Raw genomic sequence first — 12,511 nt, 5'->3', positions numbered from 1 at the left:
TCTGGAGGGATGACATCATTCGGTAGGCCGACCAAAGATGCGTCGGGTTGATAACATCCAAGAGTGGCCAGGGTGTAATATCACTGAACTCAAAGCAGCAGTGTGGGAAAGTCGGGTTGTGTTGAAAGCGGTGGCAGTGGTTCTGGTGGTGTATAATTTGAGGAGGCGACCACGGGCTTATGCCCATGTCGAATGATGATGATGATGATGATGATGATGATGATGATGATCAAACTTAGCATGCTTATGAACTCCGAGAGGAAATTTGGTATGCGGGATGTCATTTCGGGAGAAAATTGTAGTTAAGCTTTGTTTGGCTATAAGATCAAGGCCGGGAGGGAAAGGGGGGGGGGTTGGAAGGGGAGAGAGATTAATTATATAGAGGAGGTAAATTATAATAAATTATATTACCAAAAGGAGGTTGTTTTGTTGTTGGTGTTGAGAGAAGGCACGAAACCCATTTGGAGGGGTGCAGGAGTTCATGGACCAGCTGGGAGCGTGGATGTTGAACGGTGAGTATTGTTTAGAGGGCACCCCGGGCACCGGACTAGTCGGCCAGAGTAGGCCAAGGGTCCACGGGACCGGGAGAGTGTAGTGGGCATGGGTGACTCGTCGGAAACGGGGCCCGTAGCGCCAAAGATGCCACGTGGGCATCGGAGGGGGGCAATGCCAGAGAGGGCAACCCCCCGCGTTCATAGGGAGCTGGTAGGCTCTGAGACAGCCTCAGGGCCCGGGGGTGCCATGGTTCGAGTTCGGCAGAGGGTAGTTCCTGCTAAGTGAGCCACGCTGCCCAGCCACGAAATTGTGCAAGGGCACGAATGAAAACTCGAGGGCTAGGCCCAAATTTATAATGCACACCAACACAGGCGACGGGAATCATGGTTTATAGAACCTATAGTTAAGTGTCAGGCGTATTCAGAAAGCCCCGGGTAGTTTTAGGTTTAATAAAAAGTAGGATAGTTAGGAGATGTACCCCTTCGCACCATCCATCCCTTCGCTCGTTGTAGGCCGCTGGACCCGCCTTGGTTAGATCACTGAACTCTGAGGAGGCCATTCTGAGGCTTCGTTGGGCCTCGAGACAGGACGCCAGTCTCTCCCTATTCCCCCCAAAACAGGGAACGTAGGGGTTGGGAGTAGGCTAGGTTGACATGATAGGTTAGCCGGACAAGGATAATAAAGTGGGTTAGGGAGACTGATTATTAAAAAAAACAAAAAAAAAACGAAATAATAATAAAAAAATAAAAAGGGGCAAAATTTGGTTTTGTTGTTACAAATTAAGGCAGTGGGTTTGGACAGAGACAGGCAAAGGCGATAGGTTGGGGGGAGACAGTAGGGTAGGTCCAAGCCCGCATTCGGAGCGGCCGGCACCACCGTACTCCCTCCAGACCTGAGGGAACCACATCAGAGGCCGGCCAGCTTCATCTGCCGGCCTGTTTGTGCTACAGCGGCCTGTTCCGGCCTTGCCTTGTCATGCCTTGCCTGCCTCTGCCACAACCCCATGCCTGCTACCCTATTTTGCATTTGCCCCGTGTCAACAACCATCACCATGTGCGTCAGGATCGCCAGTGTTTTTGCAAGGACTGCCCTGCAGGCAGCCGCACACGGGGACTGCAATGGTGCAGCCCGTGCACCGTTCTTGTGTTTTGCATCCATCCAGTCCATTTTTGTGTTTTGCATCTTCCATCTGCTGCATCATCCATGCAGTTCATGTCAAGGAGGAGCCAGGGACTGCATTGGGCAGCCGGCTACCTCCCTGTTCTTGCACAAGGGAACCAGAGACTGCATTTGGGCAGCCTGGCAACCCCCTTCAAATGGCCTGTGGGATGGCATATGGCATGCCGGGTTAGGGTGAGTTGCCTCCAGCAGCTGAAAACTGAAAAAAAAAGAAAGAAGGTTCAGTGACAAACAAAGGGGCCTTTTGAACAGGCCCCGAAGACGTCTGACCTTCAGCTGCGGAGCACTCACCCTCACATAACTATTGACTAACTATGCCATGTCTTCTTTCCCACAGATGCCAGGTCCTGGGCCATGGTTGTGTGTAAAATATTAGGTAAGATTGTAAATAAGTTGAACCCCACCTGCATGTTTGTTTTTGCGCCAGCAATTTTAGTTAAGTTGTCCGAATGAGTCTGTGTGAGTTTGTTTAGTTAGTTACGCAGCGCAGTAGGTTATTTATTTTTGGGACATGTAAAAAGGGATCACTCAGGGATCCGCACTCAGGGATCCGAAGGTAAATTGTACTAGGGGGAAACTTACACATGCTGGTCACACGAAAATTTGACGACTCGGGACAAGTCTGTAAAAAGGGGAGGGGGTAGTGTTGCGAATCTGGACACCACGATCACACTCAACAGTCAGGTCCTTTAGCTCAGTTATCTCGGTAAGTACGTGTTTTATAGATAGCTCGCCGACCCTGGTCTAATGGGTAATTAAATGTTCCTGCGCTGTGAAGTTATTTTAATAATCAGGTTTGCTTTTCGTTTTTTTTTTCCCACCACCGACAGCGCAGCCGACCATACCGCATCGCTTCCTTCACCTCGCTCTGGCCGACGTCAGGGGTGGGCGGAAACCTGTTGCTCCGCTTCCTGTTGGAGGGCGGGTCCAAGTGATGCCACCACGCCACCTGGCCAATCGGGGGGTTTGCTGCCCGTTTTGACCAATGGGAAGGATGACGAGGGCGCATACGCAGAAGGTCGTCCGGGTGGAGAGGGCGGATTTGTGAGGAGGCGCCCCCCTCGAAGCGGAGGGTATAATAATAGGCGCAGTCTGCGCGCGGAGAGCAGTGCGTTCTGTTCTGGGTCAGGCGTGGTCTGCGCGTTGTAGAGCTGGGCGTGATTCTCTTGTCGTTCTGGACGTCGTCGTTCCCCTGTTGTTCTGGTCGCGAACGAGTTCTGGAGGGTATCTGCACACGGAGGGACTTCTCCCGCCAGCCTCCGCCCTGCCGATTTCACCGCTTGGATCGTCTGGATTGTGCTGAGGGGGGGGGGGGGTGGGGGGTGTCCAGTTCGGCCCGAGGACCTGGTACTTGAAGACCGCACGAGGCGGAAGGTCCAAGATAGACTCTTACCTCCAGCTCACCTTCCCTCCGAGCTGGGGGTATTAATAAAGGCGATAGCCACCATTTCTTTTGTCTGGGTGTGTGTGCGTGTGTGTGTTCGTGGGCCCGCCTAGTAAGTAGTGAAATGTTTAAGTGCCTTCGCTGTATATACTTGCATTCATTATATTCGGTTTAAATCTGCTCTTGTGTGCTTCCCTCATCCCCCCATTATTGTGAATAAATATCTCCATTTGTTGAATGTTCTCAGCTCGTTGCGTCGATTCTTCCATTGACTGAGCGTGTCGCATGTTGTGGGAAATTAGCAGCCATTGCCGGAGTAACAGGATAATTCGGACCGACGGTTCTCCGCGATTAAGCCGCTCGGAATCGCACATGGAACGATGCATACCAGCTCCAGTTCTCAGCGGAGTCATCAAAAACTTCAGTGTTCAAGTGGCAGCTTTCATCCAGTGTCAAATGTTACTGTAGATGTTACATGGTGTGTTGATGATCCCAGGTTCAATTAAGACAAAAGGTCTCACAAGTCAGTCCAAGACTGATATTTATTTACTTACTTTGTCATTAAGTAAAACGGTGTGCATTATTGTCTTAACTTGGGATATAAGTCAGCCAAGGGCAGTTGTTGCTGCACAAAAATTCTGCCATATTTGCACACGTAAACTAGAAGGGCACTTGGTAGAGCGCATACCTCCACCAGGCTGATTAGTTTATGTTTTGTTTCCCACTGATAGGCTGGACCTGGATTCGGACCTGAACTAAAATTTAATGACCTTGTTCTTGTCACCTTACCAACTCATCCACCAAGTTTCGTCCGAATCCGTCCACAACTTTTTGAGATATTTTGATCACAAACAAACTAACAAAGACAGACAGACACAGACAGACAGACAGGGGTGAAAACATAACCTCCTTCCACCTTCCACCTTCCACCTTTGGTGGTGAAGGTAAAAATAAATGCCCCCAACCTCACCTACATTTCCTCAATTAAGTTGATGATTAAAATAATTGCATTACTCCTAGATTAAGATATAAATCTGATCTTTGAGTGCAGGATGGCATACACCAAAAAGTCAGTATGAATCGGACTCAGATATTACATTACAGTACTCACACTGAACATCCCACAGGAGGTCCTGTTCCGGAGGTCCAGTGTACAGTAGCCAGAGACGCACAGTGCTGCAGCCATATTGTCCAAACGCTTCGGATGGATCGACCCCATTCTGTTTGGACTTGGACATTTTTTCCCAGGTTATGACCACGCGTTCACCATTTTTCTTCAGTACAGCTTCACCATATTCTGTGAAAACAGACAATCCAGGGCGTAAGAAGCGCCATTAAAAGAAGACTCGAGATGTAAAGACAACCAATGAACATGCTCTATTGTTGCTTTCTTTGAACAGGCCAACTACCCTTGATAATGATGGAGCTACCCATGAGCAAATGTCTCTTCTATATGTTCCTCTTCCAATATTGCTTATCCTATTGTTATGGATTAATGCAAATTATACAAGAATCCTATATATGTTTGGGAATGCTTAAGTGCTGTGTGAAAGGCAACTCTTTGAAATTAAATAAATTGGATGGTGATCACTGCGTGAAAGGATACGTGCACAGACAACTGCATGCGTCAATGGCATTTTGCACTGTAATAGACTGTCAACAGAACTTTGATGAGGGCTTTTGTTGATGCTGAAACCGATCAACGTGAGCACTATACTCCTACGTTAACGTGAAACGAACTGGGTGAAAGATTTGTTCTGGAAAACAACGCTCGGAACCAATGGTCAAGCTTTGGCTAATCTGTGCATCCAGACTGAGTGTTGCCTTGTCTCGGGATTGACCTTGCATGAGTACCATAAAAGGTGAAGTGATGAGCTTTCGAGAGAAGCAACGCGGAGGAGATCCTGGAGGTGAACCAGCTGAGTGGCTGGGTACACTTGAGTTTGTTTTGCCAAGCGAGCTGCACACCGTGGGAGACGGGCTGTGACGGCTCGTGAGCCTTGTTTCATTGAGGCGCACGTGACAACAGACCCTATCATTATAGAGTGAACCTTCGCAAGTGTTCGGATCCTTTCCTGCTAGCAGACTGGTTGTGTTCCCACGGAGCCAATGCAACACTCGGAGTGTAACGTAGCTGCACGATGACATTCCAGGCCGACATCTGCACCAGGTACCTCAAACCAAGGTTATCCATCCTCCCCACACCTTCTCACAGATCGGCCAGTCACGGTGAGATTTCCATAAGGCGAGATCATTCTCGTGGGGCTCGCATACTCCAAGCACATGGCTGACCGTTCATTTGATTGCACGTTTCACGTCGACACGGCAAAATTCATTCAATTGTGCATTTACTTCGACGGCAAGGTTTCATCCATTGCACGTTCGGACACTCACTGCAACATTCTGACTTTGGTTCACGGCACGTATCCTAGGAAAGGGGTGTATTAAAACGTGAATTTAAAATTGCCTTTTTAAAGGGGTGGAAATTGCTTTTGTATTTGTTGTGGAATTGATTGAAACTGCGTTGAAATACATGCTTGTGACTTTGATTAAGATTTAAAAAGCATTGAACGTGACTTGTATGTCCTGGGCGGAACTTTACAGTGACTGATGATTGATGATTTATTGTGACTGAATTCTTATTTGATGATATTAGTGCTTGAGTCATAGATAGTGGGATTTAATAAATTGCATTTTAAAATTCCTTCTGCTGATTTCATGCACTGGTTGTCACCTGGTTGTCAATTGACAGAAAAGTTCAAAGTGATCGTTTGAATTGTCTGCTGTGCTATCCCTTCGAGAACTTGGGGACCACTCATTCTGAGGCTTGAAGGTGGTACGTAACACCATCAATTGCTTCTTCATTTTTACCTACTTCCTTCTTGCCTGGAGCATCGTATTATCATTCATAATAAAAGGATTGGTGCATACGAGGAAAGGGTCTCTAAAATGAAAGCTATAATGCAGAGATGTCACGTGCTAAAGTTGGTTAAGAAATGTCCAGGGAAAGGTTTCAGCACAACCCACCTGTGAACTCCACACATGCCTTTTGTACGTAGCGCCGCGTGCTGGGCACCCAAAATGTTTGCCCTTTGATGAGACCTTGTACAAGAAGTTTTTTGAATGGTTCCCTAAAAATAAAACAATTGGTGGAAATATTAACATTTCTACGAAAAATGGCTCAAAATACACTGAAAATGCAATTGCTGAGTCAGTTACATGTAAATGACAAACGGTGCAGCTTCAGTGTGTGTAAGGTATATGAAGGCAAGGAAAATATAGGTTGTCCCTAATAGCACATGATTTGGAGCTTTTTAACAATGGTGATGTTCATTAAAGATGTGAACATGAATGCTGCTAGAAAAACGGTAATTAAAAACAAACAACGATGCAAGTCCTTATAGATTTTACATTTAAGTAACTTAATAAAGAAATATGTAAGTAGGGAGTGGAGATGGTAAAGTTGATAAACACTGTTGTGCAAAAGTCTTCGATACATTCAGGAGTTACAATAGATGGATGTTATGAGCATCAACAATTGACTCAAATAATCTACCAGTATTTGTTACGATTATGACAACATTGACTGGTATTAATACAGCGTAGTTTGGGTGAGAAGAAACCAAGCTTATCATTTAGCAATATTGAATTCACATTGATCAGAACTTTCAAAAAGTTGTGATCACAACTCAAACTAAACAAGAAAAAGAGCAATCAGAGATTGCAGACCCTCACCAGGACCTCTTTTGTGTCGTGTATTTTGTGTTGCGTTTGTGAACTGGTGTGTTCCGTAATTAAAACGAGACAGAATTAGAACTGCCACTTTATAACTGCTGGCAGTGATGACAGGGTACCAAGACGTCCAGCTTTCATTGGACACCTGCCCCTGACCCATGACGTTTTTCATTATGATTCAATTCAACTTAGAATGGGATTAAAATTAATTCAATTCAAATTGAATGGAAGACCAAATAGGTGCAGTCCTGCGTTGGAGTTATACAGTAACGAACCCAAACAAGGAAAAAACAAAGATGAAGTCATCAGGAGGAACCTGAAGAGGATTCACATTTCAGCTGCTACTCCTCTACTTTCAAACCCATCCAAGCACAGCCAAGTGAGCCTTATTCAAAAAACAAACAAACAAGCAGTCATAGACTGGTACTTACTAAATCGTCAACTTGACCTCTGACCTTGTCTAATAAAAGCTGTCTCGAGAGAAGGTAGCGACGCAAACCAGAAGTTTCTACGATGATTCTGTACAAAACCATCAAAAATCGAATGTTTGACCTCACTGTGACCTTGACCTTTGACCGATTTTGACCAAAATCTAATCAGCGCTAGCCATCACCCTCCTGAATCACGTGGTGTAATTTGACATTGGTGGCTTCTTCTGTTCTCGAGTTATCGTGCGCACACACACACACACACACACACACACACACACACACACACACACACACACACACACACACACACACACACACACACACACACACACACACACACACACACGACGGAAGTCATCAATATACTTACGAAATCTAAATATTTCGTAAGTAAAAATCAGAAAGAACCCAGATCAATTAAAAAAAAAATTCTGGCTGCAAGACCATATGTTTGATCAATTTGAAATTTAAAACGTGTTCCCCATCAATACAAGATCATAATTGTGAAGTTTCACATCGATCGATTAAGTGGTTCCAAAGAAAACATCATTTAATATTTCTCTTCAATCCAATATGGCTACTAAACCATGTGACCTATCAATTTTATTCCTGAACACACTTGCGCACACAAGGCTTGGGGAACACTTGTGTGAAGTTTCCCCTCGATCTGTCCAGCCGTTCTGGTGAAGATTTTTATGGGTTTTAGGGTAAATCCAATATGGCTGCCAAAACATGTGACCAATGACATCAAATGTGTGAACCTTTTATTCCTCATGGACAGGCGGTCATACGTGTAAAGTTTCGCCTCGATCTGTTCAGCCACTTCAGAGAAGATTTTTGAAGTTTTTTAAATATTTTTAAAAACAATATGGCTGCTGAATCATGTGACCAATGATGTCATCAATTTTTTTTTTCTGTGGACCATTTTATCCCTCGATGACCCTCAAAATTTTTCATGCCGATCGGATATGGCATTCTACATATGCAATTATGACATCATAATGAAGGGACTGATGATGTCATAATAAAAAATGACACTCATTCCCCCTGTGAGTACTTGCTATGTGCCAAGTTTCAATATTTTCCTTGGTGCAGTTTCAGAGATACAGAGGTCCAAATTGTGACCTGTAGGCGACAGACAGACAGACAGACAGACAGACAGACAGACAGACAAACAGACGGACCCAAATGCAATACCCTCTCCTTGAGGATTTTAGAAATACCACATGCTACACATGTATAGGGTACCTCCATTGGTAGTATGCCAATTATTTTTTGCCAAGTATGTTGATCTATTCGGTTTGTTTGGTTGTCTGTCTGCCCGCCTACAGGCCAAACCGCTCAGCCGATCACTCTGAAACTTTTGCAGATTGTACGCACCGTCCCTGTGACGGTCAAGCGACAAAGTTTCGCGAGGTCAACATTGGTCAAGTTTCTAAAATCGTAAATTTTCATCCGATTGACTTGAAATTTGAACAGTATTTTCATATCAGCTCACTGAATTCAACCACCTATTAGTTTTGAGGTCACCATAGGCAAAAAGCTCACCACAGGCCAAAGGTGCACAAATTACATGCAATTTCTAAAATCCTCAATTTTCAACCGATTGATTTGAAATTTTAAGAGCATTTGCATGTCAGGTCACTGGATTCAACCACCATTTATTTTTAAGGTCAGATTTGTTTTAGGGATTTCACAAGTATCGTGCTATGCACGACATCTTTATTTATTTATTTATTTACACTTTAGTAGCTCCACACCAAACACACACCTTGAATTATTAATTTACCAGATTGATGGAACAGAGACGATGTCTCGTCGTGCTTGATAGCGGCTTAATTGTATCCACCATTCAAATAAATTTATGTAACAAGTATTTGGCTCAAGGATAACCCACAGAGATTGCAAAATGGTGCATTGCAAAATTCTGGAGCAGCAAGTTATTTAGGGTTACATCATAAAAAGTAAAACTACGTGAAGATGGAATTGGGGTGAAAGATGAAATTGATACTCTTGACATCATTGTAACAGACAAAACGTCAAGCAGATCCTCACTTCCCATCGATGCAAATGATTTCACACAATTGGCGAAAACATGTGAAAGCCAATTGGGAAACAATTTCTTGAAGGGTTTGACAGCAGGTAATGTGGTACATGTGTGTAATCATAGGGCTCTGAGTCAAGACAAACTCTGAGATCCTGCCATGAGAAGGAATGTACAAGCGAGATGTAGTTATCGGAGTCCAAGGATCATCCAGCCTGGTCAGGATGCCTCGGTAAATGGTGTGAATGCAATTTACCTGCTGGACGGCACAGTGTGCTTGTGGAAGAAACAAAGGACAAGGCTTGCCCGTATACAAGAGCAAGATTGACTAGAGAGGAAGTCTTGAGAAAAATTGAATTGGTGGAGCCAAACATGCACTATATTTGCTTTAAATGTGACACGTGTCTCAAGCTTACCGATGGCTGAGCAGACCCATATCATTGCAGAAATGACAGAGGAAGCGAGCGTAGTAAAGGTGCATAACCGCATGCTCCTTGCCTCCCACATACACATCTACTGGCATCCAGGTATCTGCAACTACCTTGTCAAATGGTCTGATTCAAAGAGAAAGATACAACAAACAGCAGGTTAGTTTGTTCCAACATTTTTTAGTTCAATGATAATTCTCAGATAAACATGAGGCTTACATCACAGTTTTATGGTATGGAGAAACAAGGCTTGTCAAAGGGCAAGGTGACAAAATGACTGAAAGGTAATTTACTGACAGTGGAGTTGTGGGGAAACAGCCAGATACAAACAACCAGATACAAACAAATAGAGGGACATGAGAGACAGCAACCTGCAGGAAAGAAGGGTGAAAGTGGGGAGTGAGAAAGGGTCAAGAAAAAAAAAATCACAGTTATAGAGGACGATGATTCAAGATTTGGGCTGGCAGGATGGCCGAGAGGTGTGCACACTTGCCTAAAAGCTGTCTAGCCTGGGTTCGAATCCAGACCCAGCTCTAAACTGTCATCCCAGTGTTTCATAGGCAGGGTGGCTCATCAATGAGTGTCTCGTCCCTCGGATGGACGTTAAACAGGCGTCCCACCTGCCAGCATTCGTTGGTGGACGTTAAAGATCCCATGGTCTTGCCTTAGAGCTATTGCCGGCACCCTGAACAAATTACAAATTCCTGCCCTAACCAGCAGATTGCGTTGCATCAGCAGCATCGCTGCACCCTCAGCCGATGGTACTACCCCACAGCCTTGTGTCGAATACAAACGAACAAACTATTCAAGATTCAATTTATTGGCCATGTTCTAAAATAGAAAATTTGACATCCACTGGCAATTCAATAAACTTGAATGGCACTTGGTGGAGCGCACACTATGCCAAATACTTTCCTAAACTTGCTCGATTCTATGATCACGGATAATTAAGGCATCCTGCTTTATTGCAAAAATCAAAAATAATTCCTTTGTCTTATTGACGTGAAGAACCAATTGGTGACGGTCATACCAGTTGACAAACTTCTGGTCTTCATTCACATTTTCAAATGCATCATTCAGTAGGAATCTGCTAATGACTATCATCTGCATATTTGACAACACCACCATTCTTCCCAGGTCTGATCTTCCCCGGTCTGAGAAATTACTTCCCAGGTATGAGTGTGCTCACCTTTCAGGTCTCCGTTGGACACCACCCACAGCTTTTACAGTACAAACAAAGACTCGACATCACCACTGACGACACCTGCAACCTCTGCCAGTCTGCCCCACACACAATAAAACACATTGTGGAAGACTACGTGGTCCCGGCTCCAAAAAAAGACAACAGCATAGCATTTTAGATGTGAGAGATCTCTTGGTCGCTCCTGGGAGATCAATTGGCTATCTCTGTGGGGCAGGCCTGTTCGAGTAGAACTGACCAGGGCTAATCAACAACAACAACAGTACAATTCAAACTTTAACTGCTGCAGTCACGTGTGTACAAATAAAATAGAGAAGCAGGAACAACACAACCTTGTGGTGCACAGAGATTCAGAAACCTAACACTTGATATCATTTCCCATTTCAAAAAAGTGCCTTTCCCATTTCCAAACGATATCGACACTCTGTCGAGCACATCCCTCCGCCAGGCTGAATGGTTTACGTTTTGGATCCCACTGAAAGGCTAGATCTGCATCCAGGCCTTAACCAACATCGAAACAGTTCGTTCTTGTCACCCACCTGACTCATCCACCAAGTTTTGTCATAACCTGTCCACAACGTTTTGAAATATCATGCTATGTATCGTTTTTCGCCTCAATTCTCAAAAGTGAAGAATCACTTAAGAAATTCTAGTATCCAGATCCGATCTTCACCAAAATTTAATCAATTTGTCCTTATCATACAACCAACCCATCCACCAAATTTTGTGCAAATCCGTCGATAACTTTTTGAGATATCCTGCTCACAAACAGATGGCAAAGGATTAGGGATTAGTGAAAATCAAGTTTTAGATTTTGTAAGAAACAAACATATTCCCTCTTACATATAAACTAGCAGCATGCCAGTATATATACAAGTGAGATGTAGTTAGACAGCTTCAGGTCGTGGACACAAAAAATTGGAAATATCAATTAAAGTCACTGAATCGGGTGTTGTGCCACCACGTGCAACCAGGATGGTCTGCATACGCCGTAGCATAGATTCCACCAGTATCTGGAATTCTGTCGGAGGGATGCGGCACCATTCTTCCATGGGAAAGTCAATCAACTCACACCTGTTTGATGAAGGTGGAAAACACTGTCTCAGGCGTCGTTTGAATTTGCAGTGTTTGAAAAGCCACCAGATGCTGAAAGCAAGAGCTACAGGAGGCACTCAAAATGTTTTACGAACAAGGTACTGACAATAGTCCAAGAACGTGCAAACTTTATTTAAATAAAATTACTCCAATTGTCCTTTAAACTATCAATGCCAGTGAAATGGAAGTTTCAGATTGCTCCTTCAGCCAGATCTCGGCTACTTCTGCCATTGAGTTCATTGTCATTGGTGGATAGATGATCATTCAGGTCAGGTGTGAATTCAAGAGTAGAAACAGATAACAGTCACTGAGGGCCATGTCTGGGCTCTATACCAGGGTGTGGGTGGAAGGGGGACAGGGGAGGGTTAGGGGTTGGTTCAGCTGCTCAAAGCTACAGTCACAAATGGTGGTCTGCGTAATGAGCATTATGCCGAAGGATGAGCACACCTTTGGTTGATATCCCTCAGGGTTTGTCCGTGTTGGCCTGGTGTAATATTCCACTGATTGTAGTTTTGTGAC

The 12,511-nt window shown here is 44.5% G+C and overlaps 1 protein-coding gene and 1 long non-coding RNA gene across 9 annotated transcripts in view; one reads left to right on the top strand and one right to left on the bottom strand.

Moving 5' to 3' along the window:
• LARS2 (leucyl-tRNA synthetase 2, mitochondrial) overlaps nucleotides 1-12,511 on the bottom strand; it is a 91,250-nt gene that overhangs the window by 23,905 nt on the left and 54,834 nt on the right. For all 7 annotated transcript variants that reach the window (XR_015049079.1, XM_085845236.1, XM_085845237.1 and 4 more), the window contains 3 exons: nucleotides 9,685-9,822; nucleotides 6,086-6,189; nucleotides 4,170-4,355 (listed from right to left, as the gene is read on the bottom strand). Coding sequence is in view for 6 of the 7 variants with exons in the window: in XM_085845236.1 (XP_085701362.1) it covers nucleotides 4,170-4,355; nucleotides 6,086-6,189; nucleotides 9,685-9,822 (428 nt within the window). In the remaining variant the exon portion in view is untranslated. The remainder of the gene's footprint in view (nucleotides 1-4,169; nucleotides 4,356-6,085; nucleotides 6,190-9,684; nucleotides 9,823-12,511) is intronic.
• The window catches only part of LOC147016524 (uncharacterized), a 27,320-nt gene continuing 19,161 nt past the window's right edge, over nucleotides 4,353-12,511 (top strand). For both annotated transcript variants that reach the window (XR_015049081.1, XR_015049080.1), the window contains exons 1-2: nucleotides 4,353-5,228; nucleotides 5,811-5,894. This is a non-coding gene — a long non-coding RNA (uncharacterized LOC147016524). The remainder of the gene's footprint in view (nucleotides 5,229-5,810; nucleotides 5,895-12,511) is intronic.

The sequence above is a fragment of the Eptatretus burgeri genome, chromosome 11, assembly GCF_056783735.1.
Source record: "Eptatretus burgeri isolate ZD-2024b chromosome 11, Ebu_testis_v1, whole genome shotgun sequence".
NCBI classification, from domain to species: Eukaryota; Metazoa; Chordata; class Myxini; order Myxiniformes; family Myxinidae; genus Eptatretus; species Eptatretus burgeri.
Note: the sequence above shows the minus strand (reverse complement) of the source record. Positions and strands in the feature narration are given on the sequence as shown.